Source organism: Haematobia irritans, chromosome 2 (assembly GCF_050003625.1).
Source record: "Haematobia irritans isolate KBUSLIRL chromosome 2, ASM5000362v1, whole genome shotgun sequence".
Taxonomy (NCBI): Eukaryota; Metazoa; Arthropoda; class Insecta; order Diptera; family Muscidae; genus Haematobia; species Haematobia irritans.
The window spans coordinates 161,721,993-161,746,010 of record NC_134398.1 but is presented as its reverse complement, the minus strand read 5'-3'; the positions used below and the strand labels follow the sequence as shown (position 1 = coordinate 161,746,010).

At 37.0% G+C, this 24,018-nt stretch overlaps 1 protein-coding gene across 1 annotated transcript; it reads right to left on the bottom strand.

The window, feature by feature from the left end:
* Nucleotides 1-4,870: 4,870 nt before the first annotated feature.
* Nucleotides 4,871-17,880, bottom strand: LOC142225142 (uncharacterized). Its single transcript, XM_075294919.1, has 4 exons — nucleotides 17,839-17,880; nucleotides 17,623-17,758; nucleotides 8,176-10,320; nucleotides 4,871-8,127 (listed from the first exon to the last, which is right to left on the bottom strand). The coding sequence occupies exons 1-4, from the start codon at nucleotides 17,878-17,880 to the stop codon at nucleotides 4,871-4,873; spliced, it is 5,580 nt and encodes a 1,859-aa protein (XP_075151034.1).
* Between the last annotated feature and the right edge of the window lie 6,138 nt (nucleotides 17,881-24,018).

Sequence of the window (24,018 nt, the reverse complement as noted above, 5' to 3'; positions counted from 1 at the left end):
AATATCATTCCTGCTGAAGATAAAGGAACGCGTGGCTGACACCATGGTAAAAAAAACTGAATAAGCATATGTAAAGGGGCTATCGGCCGAGACGGCCCTACATAAGGTGGTACATACTATAGCCACACTGTGGTCAACAACTATACACGCTCTACTAAGGATTCTAGCTTAGGAGGAATTTCAACCCGTCTTGTACGCGAACGATGTTATAATGCTTCTGCAGGGATCATAACAGACTCTGCAGGAGGGCAGGGAGACTTCAAAGAGTGGTATATTACTGAACAAGACCCAGGCGCTAGATTGTAAAGCGGCAGAAGAGAGCATTATACCTGTCTACTTGAAGGTTTCAAATTGCCCAATATATCGAAACGAGTTTTTGGGCAATAAAATACTTAGCCAAGATACTGAATTGGAAGGGCCACATCAAAGAGAGGACGACGAAAGCCTACAGATGTTAGGCTCTGTACAGACGAACAGTGGGCTCTGAATGGGGCCTGATTCCACAGTGGACGCACTGAATAAATGAGCGTGTAATTAGGCCAATCGTGACATAAGCGCCCATAGTCCGATGGACATCAATGGAGAGGAAGTGCAACATAGAGATTTTACAATGGGTCCAACAGACAGGTTGTCTTGGCATAACTGGGGAATAGAAGACCACGCCAACTAGAGCCTTAGAGACGATACTGGACTTACAACATATACAGGTTCAAAGCAAAAGCGAAGGCATCGCTGCTATGCGATTGAAGATGTTGGAAGAATGGACGAAAATACGAAACATGGCGAGCTATCAAAGGATAGTAGGGGAGACGATGCCCCAACAATCTATGACCATATAACTAAGATACCATATACCATAGCTTCCAAGTGTGAAACGGGAGAATGAATAAACACTAGAGGGAAATAGCTGCTACACTGGTAGATTGAAGAGGGGTGATAGGACGAGACATGGTATATATGTGGAGAATCCAGACACCGAGATTCTATCCGATTCACAGCACAACCCTGCAGGTAGAAGTGTGTTCCACAACAGAATGTGTTAAATGGCTCGGAAATAATAAGAGGACACAAAATGTTAATATGGCGCGATGTGGCGGAATAAGGGAAAACATACAGGCAAATGACCTGGCGATACGAGCTAGAACGTAATGACCGGACACCTACACCCTCAGAAAAAATCGCTTCTTTAACATATGTTCCAAACATATTTTGCAGGAAGCACATATATTATTGGATACTGCCGAAACATTAATATGTTTGTTTTATGTGAACATATTATATGTTTGGAAGCATTTTGAGCCCAAAAATATTATATGCTTGGAAGAATTTTTCCCAAAGACGATTGTGCTCATTCCCTAACATACTCGTAATTTTCACTTCCACGAAATATTTTAGTTATTGGCACCTTTTTCTGTAATACAAATAATGTTGAAGAAATTATTCACTTTTATAATTTTTTAAATTTTACCTTTCGCCTGCACGGAGAATCGAACCGAGGACCATACAGTTTGTAAGCCAACACACTATCCACTGGGCTACGTAGCTGTTATAGTCACCAGCAGATAAATATCGTTATAAGTTACATTTATATAGCATAGTTTGCAGCGCCCACGAGCCCATGCAAACATAACGTTATTTAACAGAAACATACATTTGTTTGCCACGTGGAGCAGTGGTTAGCATGTCTGCCTTGCATGCAAAGGGTCGTGGGTTCAATCCCTGCTCCGACCGAACATTTTTTTTTTTTTAATTTACACATTTATATTTACTCTACATTAAATTTTTATAATAAAACTTCGAAATGTGGGTTATTAAAAATTTATAGTCACTTTTATATTTGAAGGTGTCCGTCAACTCCTCGTGGACTACTTATTAATAAAGAGGAACTAAACTTTGTTTTTATACATTTTACTGTGTAATTTTTCACTATTTCCTCCTTATTTCATTTTACTCTCCCAACTCTAAAAAGAGTATAGTGCCCTTTCGTTATTTTTATTAAGACCCCTGATTCCTTTTAACGAACCAAGAAAAAATTGTGCCCATAATGCCAAAATTATAAACAAAACACATGTCAACACATACATAATATGTTGCTCTCAAGGCGAAAACATATGCTGTTTGTTTTTCAAATGTCTACTCTCTTGGTTCCGAATGTCTATTCTCTTTATTCAAATTAAATAATATTTAGACTTAAGCATATCAAATTTTTGGCCTTATCATAAAACAGTTTTCCGAAACAACATACAAGCGGTTTCACAGAAATTGTTCTCTTTTGATTCTTTCGCTGTGTTTTGTTGGTATCTTTCGTCAACTCTCCCGGTTTCCATCTTTATTTCTTTCTCTACACTCTCTCTGTCGCTTTGAATAAAATATCACAACATATGTATGTTCAGTCGAAATTTGTAAATTTATATATGTTTGCATTCACACATATGATTTTTATGAAACATTCATGCCCCAAACATAATATATTCTAACATATTAACATAGATGTCCCAAACATTTAGTGTTAGTTTAGGAACATTACATGTTTGCACTTAAATATATTGTGTTTAAAAATTGTGCCCGAAACACATTTTGTTTATATCGGCACATATGAAAAACATATTTTTCTAACAGTGTAGAATTGAGAGCTCATGTGCTACGAATAAGAACAGTAGAGAATGCTGTATTTAGGACATGTTTTGAGGCCGACGAGAACTTGAAACAATACCTGTGACACTGCACTGACTTTTCTTGTCAACGAATTAACCATATCGGTGGAAAGGTGATTTGGGACTTGACCCAGCGGACATGATACAGAACAAATTGAATCTCTTTTGAACCCAACCTATTCTAACAATTAGTCGACCGTGGGGTCAAAATATATACCGAATATTATCGGGCAAATATCCTAAAGACAGTAATGAAGTCCAGGGCAGACAAACATTTCGGCCACAGACCATGGACATTCCAACAGGACTAGGCAATATTGCACTAGGCATGCATCAACTAATAATGGCTTAAAATGGATGTTCATCGCTTTACTTTTACCGCTTGTTCGGGGTTGAACTGAAGAAGAGCTGGAAAGTAAAACTAATTTTGCCTTCCGAAATAATTACACTTGAAGAAATTTTCGTTTTAAATTTTAAAATTCTGGAATATTTATTTTCAATCGTTTTAGGGTTTTTGTAGTGTATTTTTAATATAATTCTAATTTTTATTCGTAATTTATTATTAGATTTAAGTTTTAAATTAGCAATTAAGTTTTAGATTTAGGTTTAAAATATTTACAAAAAAAAATTATACTTTAAATTAATTCAAGGAAACAGTGTAAACAAGGGTTGTTTCAATTCAAATTTAACATGGGTTTGTGCAATATAGTTGTAAGTAAAACTAAGTGCAATTTCAATGTAAACTTCAGTGCAATATAGTATTAAGTAAAAATTTGTGTATTTTGTGTTGTGATTTTGTTCTGATGATTTTTTGTTGATGATGATTGTTGTTAGTGGCCGGCACTTTTCTTTTTGGGTTTATGAGTGGGGAATGGGTTGTTATGGTGTTGATGTGTCTTTATGCATCACTGTGTATTAATCGTCTTCACTAATAGTCTACCTGTAAATGTTCTTTATTTTTAAATGTTCACTTCAATGTTTATATGTTTCAAAGTTTGTTTTATTTTTTCAATAACGAATGTTTCACTACACTTGTTTATCACGGGGGGAGATCGGCAGCGCGCACGCGAGTTGATGGTCGGTTCAAGACTGGTTCGTTGCCCTCTTGAGTGATGCTTAGTAGCTGATGCAAAGTTTAGCGACAAAACTACAAGCATCGATCAAAGGGCAACTTTCCAGGTAAACAAATAGAAAAACAAAAGGACACGACGATTAAAAATTATTTGTGCCGCTACGCACAGTGTTTCAAACCGAGTTCAAACAAACTTTGAACATTCTGCCCCCCGCGAAAGAGTGTAGTTTACCTTACCTTATTGGTTGCTGACCTCGGTTGGACTACTGACTGGTCCCACGAAAACATAGCCCCAATCGGTGAGTTGGGCAAAAACTCTTCCCAGGCCCGTCTGTACGACTCCATCTCGCCGCAAGTAGGCATACGCACTTGCGCCCACTTCGACGTCAATTGACTCGTTGCCTCTGGGATCTATATCTGCCAGTTCATGAGCCTCCATATTTGTGGCTGGGTCCTCAAGGATGGGGTCTGAGTATGGGCGTCTGGGCAGGTCGCGGGTCACCAATGCTTTAAGTTTGTATACCAGCCGACTTCCATAGCGTCGTGCGCGTAATCTAATGGTGGCAAACGTACGACCATCCTTTTCCCTTGTTGGGATGCGAAGCCGGGTGACGGTCGATGCAGCGACTCGGGTATGGGTGGCAGCTTGGCATAACAACACCCTTACACTGGCCCAGTCCTCAGACTCCTCAGCCATCATATCCACCTGGGCTGTAGGAATGAAAACCGAAGATCGGTGATAAGGTAACTCTACCGGCGGTGGCGTATAGCGTCCAAAAGTTTCACGAAGCTGAGGAGCCCCATGCAACATCGTATGGTGACGGAGGTGGCATTCCCGACACGCGGTGAGGACTGGGCAGTCTGGAGCCAAATGACTGCGCGCCAAGCAGTTACGGCAGTAGCTGCGCCTCTCGACTGTCTCATACCGCTGGTAAGGGGTCTGTCTGCGGAAGAAGGCGCATGACCTTATCGGATGGTCGTCCTGGCATAGACCGCAAGCGTACTGCCAGTGTGCAGGTCGGTGTCTACGATTGTGGCGAGAGGGTCCATTCGGTGAGGGGTCGCGGACTGGTAATACTCCGGCCATTTCTGTAACAAAAGTTTTGTGAGTACCGTGTTTTTTGATGAATTTGTGATATGCTAGTCAGTCCGCAAATAGTTTTACTATCTTCGTTATGGGTCGGCTGAGCATACCGCTAGCGGTTCTAATGTCTACTACTCGAATATTTTTGTCAGCGCCTTCAAAGGTTTTGACAACCCTCCCTAGTTTCCATTCATTTGAAGGTAAGTGATCATCTTTTATAATAACTAAATCATTTATGGCAAGGTTTTGTTGTGGGTATTTCCATTTGTATCTACGGTGTAATTCATTCAAATATTCCGATTTCCATCTTTGACAAAAATTCTGAGAAATAACTTTTAATCGTGTCCACCGATTTATTAATGTCATATCCCCACCAGAAATATCGGGTTCTGCCGGGGTCAACAATGGAGAACCTATCAGAAAATGTCCTGGGGTCAAAGGCTCTAAGTCTGAAGGGTCATCACTAGTTGGACTAATCGGACGTGAATTAAGACAAGCCTCTATGCGGGCTAAAATCGTTGATAATTCTTCAAACGTAAAATTCATTTTTGGCATTGTTTTCTTAAGGTGGGTCTTGAACGATTTAACTCCCGCCTCCCACAGACCTCCCATATGGGGAGCCCCTGGAGGATTAAACTTCCATTCTAAATTTTGATGCACGTGTCTTTGAATAGTAGTGTCTTGAATTGATTTCATAAATGCGATCCTATCTTTTCTAATAAGTTCCGCGGCACCTATAAAGTTTTTCCCATTATCCGAGAATATTTTTTCTGGACACCCTCTTCTGCCTATAAAGCGATCTAAAGCAGCTATGAAGGATTGGGTCGACAAATCACTAGTAGCTTCTAAGTGGATTGCGCGAGTCGAAAAACAAACAAATATACAGACATAACCCTTTGTAATAAGACAAGCTCGAGCAGTCAAACTTTTTATCCCAAAGGGTCCAGCAAAATCTACCCCCGTATTTTGAAAGGGTCTAGATAACATAGTGCGTTCTGGTGGCAGGGATGCCATAATTTGAGTTTGGGACCGGTGTCGATGTATAGAACATATCCGACAATTGTGAATAACCTTTTTTACTAATTGTTTCACACGAAAAATCCAAAATTCCGATCGAATGACACGAACCATTAGTTGGTTGCCACCGTGCATTGTGACCTTGTGAACAAATTCTACAATTAAAAGAGCAAACCGAGAGTCGTATGGAATTAAGATAGGATGGCGTTCGCTATATGTAAGAGCCGGAGATTGAACTAAACGACCGTTTGATCTAAGCACTCCTTTTGAGTCGATAAATGGGTTAAACGATAAAATACTACTGCTTGGCGAGAGTCGCTTCTTTTGAGTCAAAGCTAAATATTCTTCAGCAAAATAATGTTTTTGAGTAACGATGATTAGACGAGTTTTTATATCATTGAGTTCAGATGAGGATATGTCCTCCGACGCAATTCGAGACCGATTTGAACCTGTATTCCGCCAAAAACGCATTACATACGATAGCACTCGATAAGCGCGTGATAAAGATGAGAAACGGATCAAAGGGTCTTCGAAAACAGTTGTCGCGAAAACTTTAACTTGTTTAGCTTCAAGATTCGTATCTGCGTTGAGTTGAGTTTTGGGCCACCGATCTCTGGGCAATTTCAACCATTCCGGCCCCGTCCACCACAAATGATGTTCTTTTAACTCATCTGGTGAACAACCACGACTCGCGATATCGGCTGGGTTCGATTCAGAGTCCACGTGATTCCAGTTTTCATTACCGACGCTTTCTAAAATTTCGGAAACCCGATTTCCAACAAAAGTGCTCCAAGAACACGGTGGTTTACGAAGCCACGCTAAAACTATGGTGGAGTCAGTCCAGAAATGTGTCGTAAATTGCGTTATTTGTAGATTTGGAAAAATTGCGTTAGCTAACTTTGATAACATAACCGCTCCGCATAACTCTAATCTCGGTAAAGAAATTTTCTTTATTGGAGCCACACGAGTTTTGGCTGCTAAAAGAAAAGTGTCTACTTGGTTTCCGATTTCTACTCGAATATAAAGCGTTGCAGCGTACGCGCTTTCCGACGCGTCACAGAAACCGTGTATTTCGACCGCGCTGGAGGGTGAAAATCGAATCCATCTTGGTACAGATATAGTATTAATAATCGGGCTATTTTTCACAAAATTTCTCCAATTCATAGTGGTTACGGGTCTTAATGTGTCATCCCACCCTATTTTATCTAACCAGACTTGCTGCATCACTAATTTGGCAACTATAATGATCGGAGCAAGCCAGCCGCAAGGGTCGAAAAATTTAGCAATTGTCGATAAAACTTCGCGTTTAGTGAAAAGTTCTCTTTCTTCAACATTTGGCGCTTTAAATGAGAAAGCATCGGTCGCTACATTCCACCGAATGCCAAGGGTCTTGGTTGACGATCCTTCCGAAAGATCTAACCAATTGACAGGCAACAATAAATCAGGATGTAGATCATTTAATAGACGTGGGTCGTTAGAGGTCCATTTCCTCAACTCGAAACCAGCAGAGTCTAAAACAGATGTTAATTGTTTTCTAGCGGCGATGGTGTCTTCAATCGTGTGTCCCCCCGCTAATACATCGTCAACGTATAAATTTTCTTTGATTATTTTTGAGCCCAAAGGGTATGAGTCTTGTACGTCTTCAGCTAATTGAAGCAGGGTTCTTATTGCCAAAAACGGTGCGCAATTTATACCAAAAGTTACGGTTAACAATTCAAAATCTTCCACTGGGCCATTTTCGGAGAATCGGAAAAGTATTCTTTGAAACGAAGCTTGATTTGGGTCTATTAATATCTGCCGATACATTTTTGTAACATCGGCGTTGAAAACGTATTTGAAAAAACGCCATTTTAAAATTTGTAACACCAAATCCTGTTGAAGAATAGGCCCTGTATGTAAAATATCGTTAAGACTCTTTTTATTTGAAGTAGGGCTTGATGCATTAAATACCACTCTAAGTTTGGTGGTCGTTCTATCTGGTTTAATAACTGCGTGGTGCGGTAAATAGTAATGAGGGGTCTTGTAAATATTTTGTGGATCAACTTTCCGCATGTGTCCCAATTGAAGATATTCCCTAATAGCAGCGTCGTATTCCGCCTTTATATCAGGGGTCTTAGCCAATTTCTTCTCCATTCTGTGAAATTGTGCAAGTGCGATGTTTCGAGATGCACCAATTTCTGCGCAACTCTTGAATGGTAGAGTCACTATGTATCTTCCCGCTTCATTACGTTTCGTCGTAGACGTGTAATTTGTTTCACAATAAATATCTTCAGCTGACCTCAAAATCTTTTTTGGGGTTTCTTCCACCTCCCAAAAACGTGTGATTATTTTTTCCAAAGATGAGGCACTGTGAAGAGCAATTTTCCTAGTTGTCTCAATATTCTGTTGAATGGGTCCGCCAACTATCCATCCAAATACAGTGTCTTGTGCCAATATTGAGCCAAAAGATTTCATAGGAACATCATGAGTGTATATGAACGGTCCTATATCAAGCCCGATGAGCATATCAACGGGTCGACTATCAAAGAACTGCGGATCGGCTAATCTAAGATGCCGGAACTCATCAAACAATGTTCGATCAAGAGTATGCGTTGGTAAATTAGACGGAAGAGTCTTTAACACGGGTGCCCAAACCTCTAATTCAAAAGTAGGGTCTATGCGTGAACAAAGATTAAAAACACAAGCCTTTGTAGATGTCTCAGCAACTGTGTCACTCAAACCTGTGACGTGAACTAAATTCCTGACTGTAGGAAGTTGTAATCTGTTTTTGATTCTTTCAGAAATAAATGTCGATTGTGACCCAGGATCAATGATTGCCCTGGCGTCATATCTCTGTCCCTTTGATTCGATTTGAACGATTGCGGTAAACAAAAGTGTAGTTTCGGGTCGTGGAGTGGGTCTATCTTCTTGCAACGTGAGAGTCGTTATACTAGGCCTTTCGTTAGTAGAAGTGGACTGTATACTAGATGAAATCGATGATTGAACTAGAGTGGAACAAGTGGCAGCACTTGCACTAGATTGTGCTCCACCTTGAACCTGATTAACAAAAGTGTTGAGAGCGGCAGCACTTGTGCTAGGTTGTGCTCCGTCTCGTACTCGATGAATTAAAGTGTTGAGAGCAACAGCACTTGCACTAGATTGTGCTGCGTCTCGTGTATGTGTTGTGTTTGTAGGGGCAGAGCCAACATTGCCCTTATGTAACAGACTGTGGTGTCGCTGATTACATTCCCTACAACTATAACGACTTTTGCATTCCCGAACTCCATGATCGGCCAATAAACAATTGTAGCAAAGATGATTTTGTTTCGTTATTTGTATTCTGTCATTGGGTGACTTTTCCAAAAATTTGGGACAGTTTCGCAACAAATGATTTGTCCGACAAATTGGACAAACGCTTTCACTTTGTTTGCGACTAGGATTATTAATATTTTTCGAATTATGGTTGGCTTGTGAATTGTTATTATTATTATTGAGTCTTGAACCCGAAGGATTATGTTTCTGAGTGACATTTGTATGAAAACTATTAACACGATTCCCCCTTCTATCATTATCCGATCTTGACTGATTATGTTTCGAATTTTGAATTTTAATATTCCCCACCGATTCCAATGTTTTAAACTTGTGTGACAGAAAATCGTCTAATTTCTGCCAACTTGGAAGTGTCGAACAATCCTCTAAACTGTTCTCAAATTCTTCCAAGAATGTACGAGGTAATTTTGTTGAAACAAGGTATACTAATATTGGGTCCCATTCTCCCGTGTCTACTAGTAAAGTTTCCAAAGTTTGTGTACAAGTGTTAATCGTGCGTTGTAATTTTTGTATCGTTGACGCGTTTTCAACTGATACTGTAGGCAAATTAAAGAGAATCCTAAGCTGTTCGTTAACTTGCATCCGTTTATTTTCGTATCTATTTTCTAAATTTCTCCAAGCTATATCGAAACCCTCATTAGTTAGGGGTACATTTGTAATGATTTCCCGCGCTTCTCCCGAAGTTTTTTGGGTCAAATGGAATAACTTCTCGACTTTACTCAATCTTGGGTTATTTATGTAAATTGCAGCAAATAAATCTCTGAATGTAGGCCATTCGCTATACCCGCCCTTAAAAATGTCGGTGTCGCATGGTGGTAATCGTAAATTTGGGGTCGAATTTGGGTCTACTGCCATATTTTGTGTCATTAATGATTCGCTAGCTAATTTTTCCTGATTCTCCCGTTCCTGCCGCGCCGAGATCTGTGAGTTAATCGTACTTAAACCTGTCTTATAGACGTCCATACCGTTTTTATAATGACCGCGAAGCTTATCCTTATCTATAGGAGTCTCTCCCTCAACTGGAACCCTATCTCGACAGTTTACATAAGCCCGCCTAACTTGGTCCCATAACGTATTTAGCTCCACTCGAGCCGCTTCCAACGCGTGTAAATCTTCGGTGGCCGCCTTAACAGATAAAACGCTTTCAACATCCACGAGATCATTTAAGCAATTGGCAAATTTTTCTTTCAAAATTCTATCCATAATGTATTTTAAACTTTTTTGCACCGGTCAAAAAACTAAAATATATTAAAACTCGCGAAAGAATCAAAAAACTAGTTTTATTCAGAAAAAGCACGAATTTTCTACAATAAACTATTTCAAAATCAAAATATCCTTTCAAACGGGACAAAATTTGTAGTGTCGAAAATATTTTCTAATCAAGAAAAATTAAAAAACGAGTCAAATTTAACAAAAAAATTGGGTCAGTAGACAAATTGGGCCAAAATTACGTAAAAACAAAAAAAAACCCAAAAATTTACGTTTACAACGAATGTTCCAAAGAATTTCCAAAAAAAAATCTCGAAAAAATTTTACGAAAAAATTTCCCAAACACCCAAAAAATCGAAAAACAGAAAAGCAATATTTTGTTAAAGCACGATGCTCAAAAATACATGGATTTTAGCAATTTTGCAATACAAATAAACGAAATTAAAAAAAAAGCTGAAAAAAAATTTGTTAAAAAAAATGTGTCAAAAAATTTCAAAAACCAACTATCTCCTACCTTTTTGTGGGTCAGAGGGTCGAATAGATAGATTGGCTTTGAAATAAAGGTTGATAAAAAATATAAATATAAAATAAATTGTTTTCTTCAAAAAAAGTTTCAATTGTTGCCGATTGATTCAATGGTAAATTTTTTCCAGGGTCTCTTTTTTTTACGGTGTACGGGAAATAAAATGATAAATTCCCAATTAAATATTTCCAAAATCCAAAAAAAAATCAAAAATCGATTTGATGAGAAAAAAAAATCCAAAATTTTTATGAATTTTCCAATTTGATGTTTTTTATGATTGAAGAAAACAAAATAAATTAAATTTTTTGAGCAAAAATAAAATTTAAAAATGTTTGTAATTTTTTCCAACAAGAACTGAGGAAAAAATTTCTTTTAGTGTAGCCGCTTTTTTTTTCCAAATTCATTCGTTTTCCAATTTTTCCTCAAATTACGTAATAAAATATGTGTCCAAAGTTCTGTGTCATGAGCATATCACAAATTCGGAGTTGTTTTTTTTCTACGGGTTATACAGAGTCTTTGCAGCAACAAGCTCTCAACTATGAGCTCAGCGAAAACTATACCAAAAATCCACAAAAAAATCAAAAAATAGGTACTCACTTTGAAGCTTTTTAAATTTGTGTGTATGTATGTACTAAAATGTATAAAAATGGCGTCTGCTTTATGCCGCTGTGTTGTTTTTGTTGTTGTGTCGCTTTGTAGTGCTGTTGAAGATTGTGTTGTGTCGCTAGGGACTGATTTGTGTCGTGAAAACTGTATATTTATTGTTGGACAAAATGTAGTTTTTAAAAAAACCGTTGTTACGGTTTTGTCCAAATTCACCGAAAATGTCCAAAGTTCAATGTTTAATTTTTGTTGTTGTTTTATTTTACACGACCGAACCGAGAATTGATTGTTATAAAAATGCACAAAAACTTGGGTTAATTTTGTATGAGTCACTTGTATGTAATTTTTTGACCAATTTTGCAAAAAACTGATTTTTTAAAATATCACAAATAAAAATTTTACTTATGGCAAAAAATAAAGGAAATCACTTTTTCATTATTTTTTCCAGTGTAAATCAGTTTTTCTTTGATTAATTGATCAAAAAATTACGAAAAAACACATTTGTATGTTGGGTCATTAAATTTTTTGATTTCGAAAAAAACACTTTTTTTTCTTAAAAATTCACTAATTTTTCAAAAAGTACACAATTTTTCGAAAAAAAAACACTTCAAAATTATTATTGTCCACAATTTTTCACTATTTTTCAAACATTTTACTTAAATGTCATAACCTTTTATTTTTACAGTGTAGTATTAATGTCATTACCCTTTTATTTTGTTTTCTCTCTATGCTTTATATGTTTGTATGTACGTGTGTGTGTTTGACTATTTTTTGGCTGTCCGCTTGTTGGTCAGTCAATGCATCACCAGCTGTGTGGTCAATGTATGTTGTTGTTGTTGTTGTTTATTTTGTTTTGCATAGTGATAGTTACATTTGAAGGGCATGGGCAATTTGAATATTATTTGACTATTTGGTTTTTTTTGTTGTTGTATTACACTAGGGTATTTGACATTAATATTACACTGGGTTATAATCACCTAATACTTTTATATTTTGTAATATACTACTACAGTTTTTTCTTCACTTGATAAAACGCACTAATGGGTCACTGGGTTTTTTAACTTGTACACTTAGAACAAAATCACAATACACTTGGAGAAAAAAAATTATATTTTTTTTTTCAATTTTATTGTTTTTAATAATTTAAAAAACACTAATCCGGTTCGCAATGGACCAAAATGTTCGGGGTTGAACTGAAGAAGAGCTGGAAAGTAAAACTAATTTTGCCTTCCGAAATAATTACACTTGAAGAAATTTTCGTTTTAAATTTTAAAATTCTGGAATATTTATTTTCAATCGTTTTAGGGTTTTTGTAGTGTATTTTTAATATAATTCTAATTTTTATTCGTAATTTATTATTAGATTTAAGTTTTAAATTAGCAATTAAGTTTTAGATTTAGGTTTAAAATATTTACAAAAAAAAATTATACTTTAAATTAATTCAAGGAAACAGTGTAAACAAGGGTTGTTTCAATTCAAATTTAACATGGGTTTGTGCAATATAGTTGTAAGTAAAACTAAGTGCAATTTCAATGTAAACTTCAGTGCAATATAGTATTAAGTAAAAATTTGTGTATTTTGTGTTGTGATTTTGTTCTGATGATTTTTTGTTGATGATGATTGTTGTTAGTGGCCGGCACTTTTCTTTTTGGGTTTATGAGTGGGGAATGGGTTGTTATGGTGTTGATGTGTCTTTATGCATCACTGTGTATTAATCGTCTTCACTAATAGTTTACCTGTAAATGTTCTTTATTTTTAAATGTTCACTTCAATGTTTATATGTTTCAAAGTTTGTTTTATTTTTTCAATAACGAATGTTTCACTACACTTGTTTATCACGGGGGGAGATTGGCAGCGCGCACGCGAGTTGATGGTCGGTTCAAGACTGGTTCGTTGCCCTCTTGAGTGATGCTTAGTAGCTGATGCAAAGTTTAGCGACAAAACTACAAGCATCGATCAAAGGGCAACTTTCCAGGTAAACAAATAGAAAAACAAAAGGACACGACGATTAAAAATTATTTGTGCCGCTACGCACAGTGTTTCAAACCGAGTTCAAACAAACTTTGAACACCGCTCAATCCTTTGATCTTTTGTGTCAGTGGCATTTTGGAGTGTAAGGTTGGCACTAAAAAATACCAAAGTGTCATATCATCTCAGGACGGCACTTCGCCAAAATACCACAGATTCACCTTCGTGCAGGGTATGATGGCCTTGTTGTCCATTTGAACGCTATAATTCGAACAAATCTAAACTTTTTTCATACTTTGATCTTAGGCTAGGAATAGTGGCAGCCGGTTTTATTACGCTTACCATGTTGTTTTTTCTATACCCTCCACCATAGGATGGGGGGTATATTAACTTTGTCATTCCATTTGTAACACATCGAAATATTGCTCTAAGACCCCATAAAGCACATATATTCTGGGTCGTGGTGAAATTCTGAGTCGATCTAAGCATGTCCGTCCGTCCGTCTGTTGAAATCACGCTAACTTCCGAACGAAACAAGATATCGACTTCAAACTTGGCACAGGTAGTTGTTATTGAAGTAGGTCGGATGGTATTGCAAATGGGCCATATCGGTCCACTTTTACGTATAACCCCCATATAAACGGACCCCCAGATTTGGCTTGCGGAGCCTCTAAGAGTAACATGTTTCATCCGATCCGGCTAAAATTTGGTACATGGTGTAAGTATATGGTCTCTAACAACCATGCAAAAATTGGTCCATATCAGTCCATAATTACATATAAACCGATTCCCAGATTTGGTTTGCGGATCCTCTAAGAGAAGCAAATTTCATCCGATCCGGCTGAAATTTGGTACATGGTATTAGTATATAGTCTCTAATAACCATGCAACAATTGGTCCATATCGGTCCATAATTATATATAGCCCCCATATAAACCGATCCCCAGATTTGTCCTCCGCAGCCTCTTGGAGGAGCAAAATTCATCCGATCCGGTTGAAATTTGGAACGTGGTATTAAAATGTTGTCTCTAACAAATACGCAAAAATTGGTCCATATCGGTCCATAATTATATATAGCCCCCGTATAAACCGTTCCCCAGACTTGATTTCCAGAACCTCTTTGAGGTGCAAAATTCTTCCGATCCGGTTGAAATTTGCATCGTGGTGTTAGTATATGGCCGCTAATAACCATGCCAATCACACAAAAATTGGTTCATATAGGTTCATAATCATGGTTGCCACTCGAGCCAAAAATAATCTACCAAAATTTTAGTTTTATAGAAAATTTTGTCAAAATTTTCCTTCTATAGAAAATTTTGTCAAAATTTTAATTCTATTTAAAATTTTTTCAAAATTTTATTTCTATAGAACATTTTTTCAAAATTTTATTTCTATAGAAAATTTTGTCAAAATGTTATTTCTATACAAAATTTTGTCAAAATTTTATTTCTATAGAAAATTTTGTTAAAATTGTATTTCTATAGAAAATTTTGTCAGGCTTAATTATATACGTATTTAATCGGACTTTTTTAGTTTAATATACATAAGCTTCGGCCTGGGCGAACTTACGGACGTGTATACTTGTTTTATATTTCAAGGGAAGGTAACAAAAAAATATTAATTGTCGAAAATCACTTTATGGTTCGTGAAATTATTCCCCTCATTAAGATCTATACACTTTTGATTGCGTTTGAACCAATTGACGAAGCAATTTTGCTCCACTGATTGATGTATCTCCAAAACACACATTCTGAACGCATCAACCGCTTCTGCAGGTTCCGCTTATGCCTAGGATTGTCTCAATCTTACATGACTTATCGTAAGAGTGAGGCAATCCTACACCCTCAGAAAAAATCGCTTCTCTAACATATGTTCCAAACATATTTTGCAGGAAGCACATATATTAGTGGATACTGCCGAAACATTAATATGTTTGTTTTATGTGAACATATATGTTGTGAAGCATTTTGAGCCCAAAAATATTATATGCTTGGAAGAATTTTCCCCAAAGAAGATTGTGCTCATTCCCTCACATAATTTTCACTTCCACGAATTTTTTTAGTTCTTGGCACCTTTTTCTGTAATACAAAAAATGTTGAAGAAATTATTCAATTTTATAATTTTACCTTTCGCCTGGACTGAGAATCGAACCGGGAACCATGCAATTTGTAAGCCAACACACTACCACTGGGCTACGTAGCTGTTATAATTACCAATAGACAAATATCGTTATAAGTTACATTTATATAGCATAGTTTGCAGCGCCCACGAGCCGATGCAAACAAAACATTATTCAACAGAAACATATATTTGTTGGCCACGTGGAGCAGTGGTTAGCATGTCCGCCTTGCATGCAAAAGGTCCTGGGTTCAATCCCTACTCCGACCGAACACCATTTTTTTTTAATTTTTGTATTTATATTTTTATATTATTAAATTAAATTTTTACAATGAAACTTCGAAATGTGTGTTATTAAAGATTTACAGTCAGAAAAGAACAGTGCTTGATATAAACGAAATGGACTGAGCTTTTTGATAATTTTTTTTATTGCAAAAATAACAATTTTGTAGCAAAAAACTGTTTTTGGTATAAAAGCTTGAAATGTTGGAAGGAATTCAAAAACTCTAACTAAAGAAGAACGTGGAGTCGAGTATAAACATACATAAATAATTTTATAATATACACATAAATTTAGTTAGCCGTGAACAGTTTGTTACTAGCATTTAACACCATTTTAAATGCATTTAAAACTTATCGTGTTTTGTACTTAATTTCATTTTTACCCTTAAGGCCGGTATTAAGTTAGCATTATCGTTCTAAAACGACCCTGTTTTGCCTTTTACTTTTCTTTAATAATTCATTTTAAAGAAAATAACCTTTTTCAATTTTTTAGCAAAACTCGAACTTAATGCCCGCTTCCGAATGTCTATTCTCTTTACACGAGTATTCAAATTAAATAATATTTAGACTTTCCGAAACAACATACAAGCAGTTTCACAGAAATTGCTCTCTTTTGATTCTCTCGCTGTGTTATGTTGATATCTTTCGTCAACCCTCCCGGTTTCCATCTCTATTTCTTTCTCTATACTCTCTCTCTCTGTCGCTCTCTGAATAAAATATCACAACATATATATATGTTTACTCGAAATTTGTAAATTTATATATGTTTACATTCACACATATTATTTTTATGAAACATTCATGCCCCAAACATAATATATTCTAACATATTAACATATGTGTCCCAAACATTTAGTGTTAGTTTAGGAACATTACATCTTTGCACTTAAATATATTGTGTTTAAAAATTGTGCCCGAAACACATTTTGTTTATATCGGAACATATGAAAAACATATTTTTCTAACAGTGTAGGCTTTTGAGTTGGCAGAACAACAACTGTTCTTGGACGACTTTCACGCAATACGTCTCGATAATTTCGTTTTGTCCTACTTGAATTAGAATTAGAATTCTTCCATAAGTAGAATTGAAATATTATGAACTCACTTGAATTGAACAACACCAGTTTTTTTGGGAATTTAGAAATATATTCTAGAATTGACAATATAATAAAATTGAAAGTCAATGCTTACTAACTATTTGAACATAACAAAATAAATTATAAAGTAAATTATGCAAAGTCGATTGAGTCTCCAACGTATCTCTCTAACCCTTTGTCATTTGATTTATTGCCATTCGGATGTCATTTTCATTATTACTTTTAAAACTACGACCACATTTCTTTTCAAGTTTCAAAATTTCAATTCAACAACCTTTTCATTTGGGTGCTAAGGATATTCATTAAAACCAAAACGAATGAACATTTAAATGTTGACATTTTGCTTGATACCTGGCAAAGAGATGAATATGGCTCCGAGTGCCATCATTACTAACTGCCAACATGAACTACCATCCAAAATCCCAAACAAAAGATAATAAATCTTCTTTCTGGTGAAACCACTTCAAATCCATTATGTATGCAACATACTCACATTATCAGTATTCGAATGGTAAGTTGATAGTCAGTCCACTTATCATTCGACCAATGCTTTTCGATATCCTAGTTCTTCTACACCCTTAACATTAGATCTTCCACCCCATGAAAACTTTAAACATATCTCTTTAGTGTTTAAATAGAAAACTTTCCGTTTTTTCTTGGCTTTCCATTTGGTTTCTTGGTATGACCTGATAAGTGATGGCCTTCAGGAAACCATTCCTGCTGCTGCTTATGCTGGTTAAAATTCCATTCGGTTGGCCAGTGTTTGGATAACTGAATGGTATTAAGTATGGCCAAGAAAAATACCGACATACTGGATAAGAACTATTGGTATTGGCAAGAAACATAGCAATTCGAAAGAAAACTTAGGAAATATGACCATCCATCTTGGCTTTCAATTTTACAGTTAATGTATGACGACCACCAGACCTTAAAACGAACCGCATTGGGGAACATCAAAAATAAGAGAGAGCGAGAATATAATGTATGTGGGTTAAGCTAGAAAATTGTGCAACTAAACATGAATGCATACAGTGGGCCAAAGTAGAAAATAAATATCATATTTAATATAGTCTCGAATCAAATTAGGTAATTGATGTTAGGTATTGGACATATCCTCTTACCCCTCACCACTTATTAATGAGGTGTAAGAAAATAAGATTTGGCTGCACTTTCTCCACCATAGGATGGGGGTATATGTTACTAACTTCCTCATTCCGTTGATAACCAATCGAAATATTGGTTTCAATGGAGTGACAACCATGATGGCAAATGCGACATATCACTTTCAACCCCTATATAAACCTAAGATTTGACTTCTGGAGCCTCTTGGAAGAGCAAGCTTCTGTGTAGGTTAGAGTGCTATACTTATATAGACTACTAGCGTAACCCGGCCCGCTTCGCTGCGCCTTCCGAAGTGTTTTTGTAGGAACATTTTGCGTTAACTTAGTCAACCATATCCTTCGTGTTGAAAACAAATTCGAAAAGATTTGAATTCTTTCAAACAAATCGGACTACTTGCTTTTTCATGTATAGATACAAATACGGCGGATATACATATGTAAAACGGTTCGTCTTAAAAAATGTCGGGGAGAGGGTGTACCCTTTCCTCAAAATTTTTTAAATAATGTTCTGTATTCAAGTAGTTGGAAAATCTTCTATATTTCTTGTGAATTTTAAGTGTGGAAATGCATCCTTCTCCTCAACATATGTGAAAATTAAGCATTATATTATAATAACATACATACAAAGAATTACTGTTTCCCATCCAATAAATCGGAAAAAGCAAAAGTAGTAAAAAATGTTACCACATTAACATTTGCTAAATTTTGGAAAATGATGCACCCTCTACGTCGGCTGCCAATTTCATGTAAATTTAAGTTCTTTACTAAAAAGAAGTCTGGCAGAAGCCTGTACAAAAATCATAAAATTATGTACCGAGTTCCCATTTACGGACAACCCTCTACTTTCAATTTAAGAAAAAAAAAAAAAAAACGGACAAAAGGGAACCCTCTCCCCACCTTCGCTCCACTCCGACCTGATATCGGACTATGACGTACCCCTATATTAATTTCACAACTACTCAATGGTCCCTATAAATTCTATCGAAGTAAATCGACAAAGTTTATTCAAATTTTCCCCTTCCCCAACCAGATATCAAAAATCATATACTAATTTAAAAATCATGTATAAATTTAATCACCTCCCTCCCACGTTCCCTGTAAATTTCAAGTAGATCGGAGATGTTTAAATTTTGCTCTATTGTTTTAAAGGGACGTCACTTTCCCCGATACAATATCGACAAACACAGTAGTGAATAGCACCCCTAACCTTCCCTGAAAATTCTTGAAACTTTCCTTCAAGTGTGGGGCAAGGAAGGTTGCCCCTTCGTTCATAACCTTCCCCCAACGCCTTTGTAAATTTCAAGAAAACTTAAGAATTTCCCCCTCGACCAAATGTCGAAAAGTGATGTAGCGTACCTTTTGTAAACGTATCAGAGAATGTCAAGCAAATTATAAGCCTAAAGGGGTGGCCTCTCTTTCGTCCAAATATCACAAAATCAGGTATCAACTATTAATATCGTAACCTCTCCCCAGTCCTCTGTAAATTTTGAGTAACTCGGTAAAGTTTAATTGTTTCTCTGCATGTACTTATGAGAAGCGGATGTCTCCCTATGCCCTTTTATTTCTATTAAAATATCAGGAACCTGATATAAATTTCATAACCTCACCCATTTTTTCCGTAAAATTTCAGTCGGGGGAGTTTAGTTTTGTTTTCACTGTACTTAAAAAAAAGTCGGGCAAAGGGGTGGTCCCCCTCCCCGACCAAATATCGAAAAATAATTTTTGTCTAGATGGCAACATTCAATGAATATTTCAAGCAAATCGCATAATTTTGTTCCAAGTTTCAAAAAGTAGGGCAAGGGGGAGGTCCCCCTCCCCGTCCACATATGAAATCATCAGGTACCCCATATTAATTCCATAACCTCACCGCATGTTCTCTGTAAATCTCAAATAATTTAGAAAATTTTAGTTTTTTCACTGTACATTAAAAAAAGTCGAACAAAGGGGAGATCCCCCTCCGCCACCAAATATCGAAATATAAAATAGCGGATCTTTATCTAGATGCCAAACCCAACCTTCAATGAAATTTTCAAGCAAATCGGTCAACTTTGGTTCAATTTTCAAAAAGACCGACAAAGGGGAGGTCCCCCTCCGCGACCAGGTGTCAGAAAATGATGTACCCTATTTTCACCACATGAACGCCCCCTACGATCTCTGAAAGTTTCAAGTAAATCGGTTCAGCCGTTTCGGAGCCAACTCGGTACATACAAACAAACAAACAAATAAACAAACATAGATTGAATTTTATATATAGACTATATAACACATTTGATAAACTTCTTCCTTATGGGTGCTGCTCGAGTTTATGCATAGTTCAATGATGAGGGTCTTCCTCTTCGAGAAGCATGGAAACGCTCAGAAAGTCATACAGAATTACCGAACGTCTGACAGCTGACAGATTTATTTCAGCTTTATAATGGAAAACCAGAAGTGGCTGTCGTTAAAAATGAGGACTAAAGTCATTGAAGTTCCAAAAAGAGAAACGACACCTAAACAAGTTAGGCTGGGAAAAAGCCAAGGAGTTGTTTCACTTGCACGAAATCGGACAGCTACCGAATTTGGTCTTCTCCGATGGGATCAACATAAATATATATAAATGAAGCCCTGGGTATACAAACTCTTTGGCCGCAGACCAGGGACATTACAACAGAACTCAGCACTAATCAGCCAAGAAAGGCTTGAAAAGGAGATTCCTCGCTTAATTTCTACTGCAAAATGGCCACCAAAATTTCCAGATATCAATCCGTAGGAATTTTGCGCCTGGATTATTTCCAGGAGTAAGGTTGGTGCTAAAAAATACCAAAGTGTCGATCATCTGTAGACGATCCTTCGCCGAAAATGGGCCAAAATACCGCCGAAGAGCTTACGTGTAGCATGTGATGGCTTTGTCGACCGCTTGAAGCCCATAATTCGTGCCAAATTCGAACAAGTATAAAATTTGATGTTATTTCCGACATATTTTGCTTTTGTAGGGAAGTTTATTTTTATTATTCACCCTTACTCCCGTCTTTGAAATTTAGTGGATCTTAGAGTGTGGTTTGTACGCTCCTACTCGTAATTTTGAAGAACCATATAAATATAACTCCATTAACATACTCTCCAGTTGATGGATAAACATCCTCTTGAAAATCACGAATTTATCACAGTAACTCCACATTGTCTGCAACTTGGTTTACTTCATTACTGAATTAACGTTGAAAAGAGAATCGAGGTTTCCCAGTCTCACTTGGTTTGACATGTGACGAAACGAGTTCGAGGCTTGTTGTTCGTTTTAACTCATCTTTTTCAATACTCCCATCAATTGTTCTAGGAAGTCCATGTCCTTAACTAATTTGTGTATATGCATACAGTCACTATTTATATTTTGTGTATACGTGGCAATGATGTGGGTGCTGGTCCAAGGTATTCTTATCTTCTCATAGGGACGTCCTATGTATTCATCGCCTTACACTGCTCTTATTTGACGCAGATGTACCATGATTTCCATGACCCTCCTTCTCTATGGTCTTTATTTTTATACCTTCCACCATAGGATGGGGGGTATATAAACTTTGTCATTCCGTTTGTAACACATCGAAATATTGCTCTAAGACCCCATATAGTATATATATTCTGGATCGTGATGAAATTCTGAATCGATCTAAGCATGTCCGTCCTTCTGTTGAAATCACGCTAACTTCCGAACGAAAAAAGCTATCGACTTGAAACTTGGCACAAGTAGTTGTTATTGATGTAGGTCGGATGGTATTGCAAATGGGCCATATCGGACCACTTTTATGTATAGCCCCCATATAAACGGACCCTCAAATTTGGCTTGCGGGGACTCTAAGAGAAGCAAATTTCATCCAATCCGGCTGAAATTTGGTACATGGTGTCAGCATATGATCTCTAACAACCATGCAAAAATTGGTACACATCGGTCCATAATTATATATAGCCCCCATATAAACCGATCCCCCGATTTGGCTTTCGGAGCCTCTAAGAAAAGCAAATTTTATCCAAGCCGGCTGAAATTTGGTACATTGTGTAAGTATATGGTCTCTAATAACTATGCAAAAATTGGTCCACATAGGTCAGTAAATATATAAAGCCCCCATATAAACCGATCCCCGATTTGGCTTGTGGAGCCTCTAAGAGAAGCAAATTTCATCCGATCCGGCTGAAATTTGGTACATGGTATTAGTATATGGTATCTAATGACCATGCAAAAAATGGTCCATATCGGTCCATAATTATATATAGCCCCCATATAAACCGATAACCAGATTTGACCTCCGGAGCCTCTTGGAAGACTAAAATTCATCTGATTCAGTTGAAATTTGGTACGTGGTGTTAATATATGGCCTCAAACACCCATGCAAAAATTGGTCGAAATCGGTCCATAATTATATATAGCCCCCATATAAACCGATCCCCAGATTTGACCTCCGGAGCCCCTTGGAAGAGCAAACTTCATCCGATTCGGTTGAAATTTGGTACGTAATGTTAGTATATGTTATCCAACAAACATGCAGGAATTGGTTCATATCAGTCCATAATTATATATAGCCCCATATAAACCGATCCCCAGATTTAACCTCCGGTGCCTTTTGGAGAAGCAAAATTCATCCGATCTGGTTGAAATTTGGTACGTGGCGGTAGTATATGATATTTAATAGCTATGCCAAAAGTCGTCCATATCAGTCCATAATCATATATAGCCCCCATATAAACCGATCCCGAGATTTGGTTTTGGAGCCTCTTGGAGGAGCAAATTTCATCCGAGTCAGTTGAAATTTGGTACATTGTGCTAGTATATGGCCGTTAACAACCATCCCTAACGAGGTCCATATCGGTCTATAGTTATATATAGCTCTCATATAAATCGATCCCCAATCACAAAAAATTGGTACATATCAAGTTCATAATTGTATATAGCCCCTATATAGGCGACCCCCATATCACGTATGGACTAACAAGAACACGATGTTAAGAAGTTTTCAGATACCACAACCCAAGTAATTCGATTGTGGATGACATTCTTTCGCAGAAGTTTCTACGCAATCCATGTTGGAGGGTACATAAGATTCGGCCTGGCCGAACTTACGGCCGTATATACTTGTTGTAGTTATGTAGTCTTTTTTCCAGGGTGGCCTCTATGGGCTTTGTGTTCCCTAAGTCCACATTTCTTTATGTCCTAGGTCATAGTGTTAGTTAATTTGCCTTTAGACTTTCACTTATTCTGCCAAGTCCGGGCGGCTATTTTATGGGATCCTATAGTATTCATTACCTTCTGGCTATGTTCATGTTTTTTGGTCTGTACCACACTTCTTTCTGCAGTCACTCACAATCAAAATAGGATATCGGTGTCTGTTGCAACGAAATTTATACCAACTCCCATCTGTCTTCGATCCAGCGGTGTCACAATTATTTTCCTCTGGGCACCCTTCTGTGGTCTCAACCTCCCTAGACTATTTTCTTTCGCGTCCCAAATACACACATGGTAGCCATAGTAATCCCGAGTTTCCTGCTACATACGCTGCTACACCCAGTTGTATTGCAGCCATAGCGATCTGCTTTGTAACTGTTTAGGGTTATCGAAAAACATCTAGGTATTGGACTTAAATATTATACTATCGTATATCCAGCGTGGCTTCCTTCTATGGGTTCAGCCTAACTCTCTTATACACAGTGTCCGACATCTATAAGGCTTCTCACATTTCACTTTTATAAAACACTTCTAATTACGTTTGTTGGTTTGAAGTTACTCCTACCTACGTTATTCTGTCAACAGATTCCCTTCTATATATATTGGGTTCTTTTATTCTTCCTGATTAACTTCCTTGTCATATATCACATTTGGGAATCGCTCTGCCCTCCAGCAAATTATATTAGGATCCGTTCCGGTAGACTAGTAAGATCGAATATATTTAAGCACAATTACGATCTCTGTTGCTGCAGGTGTAAGATTTGCCAATGACA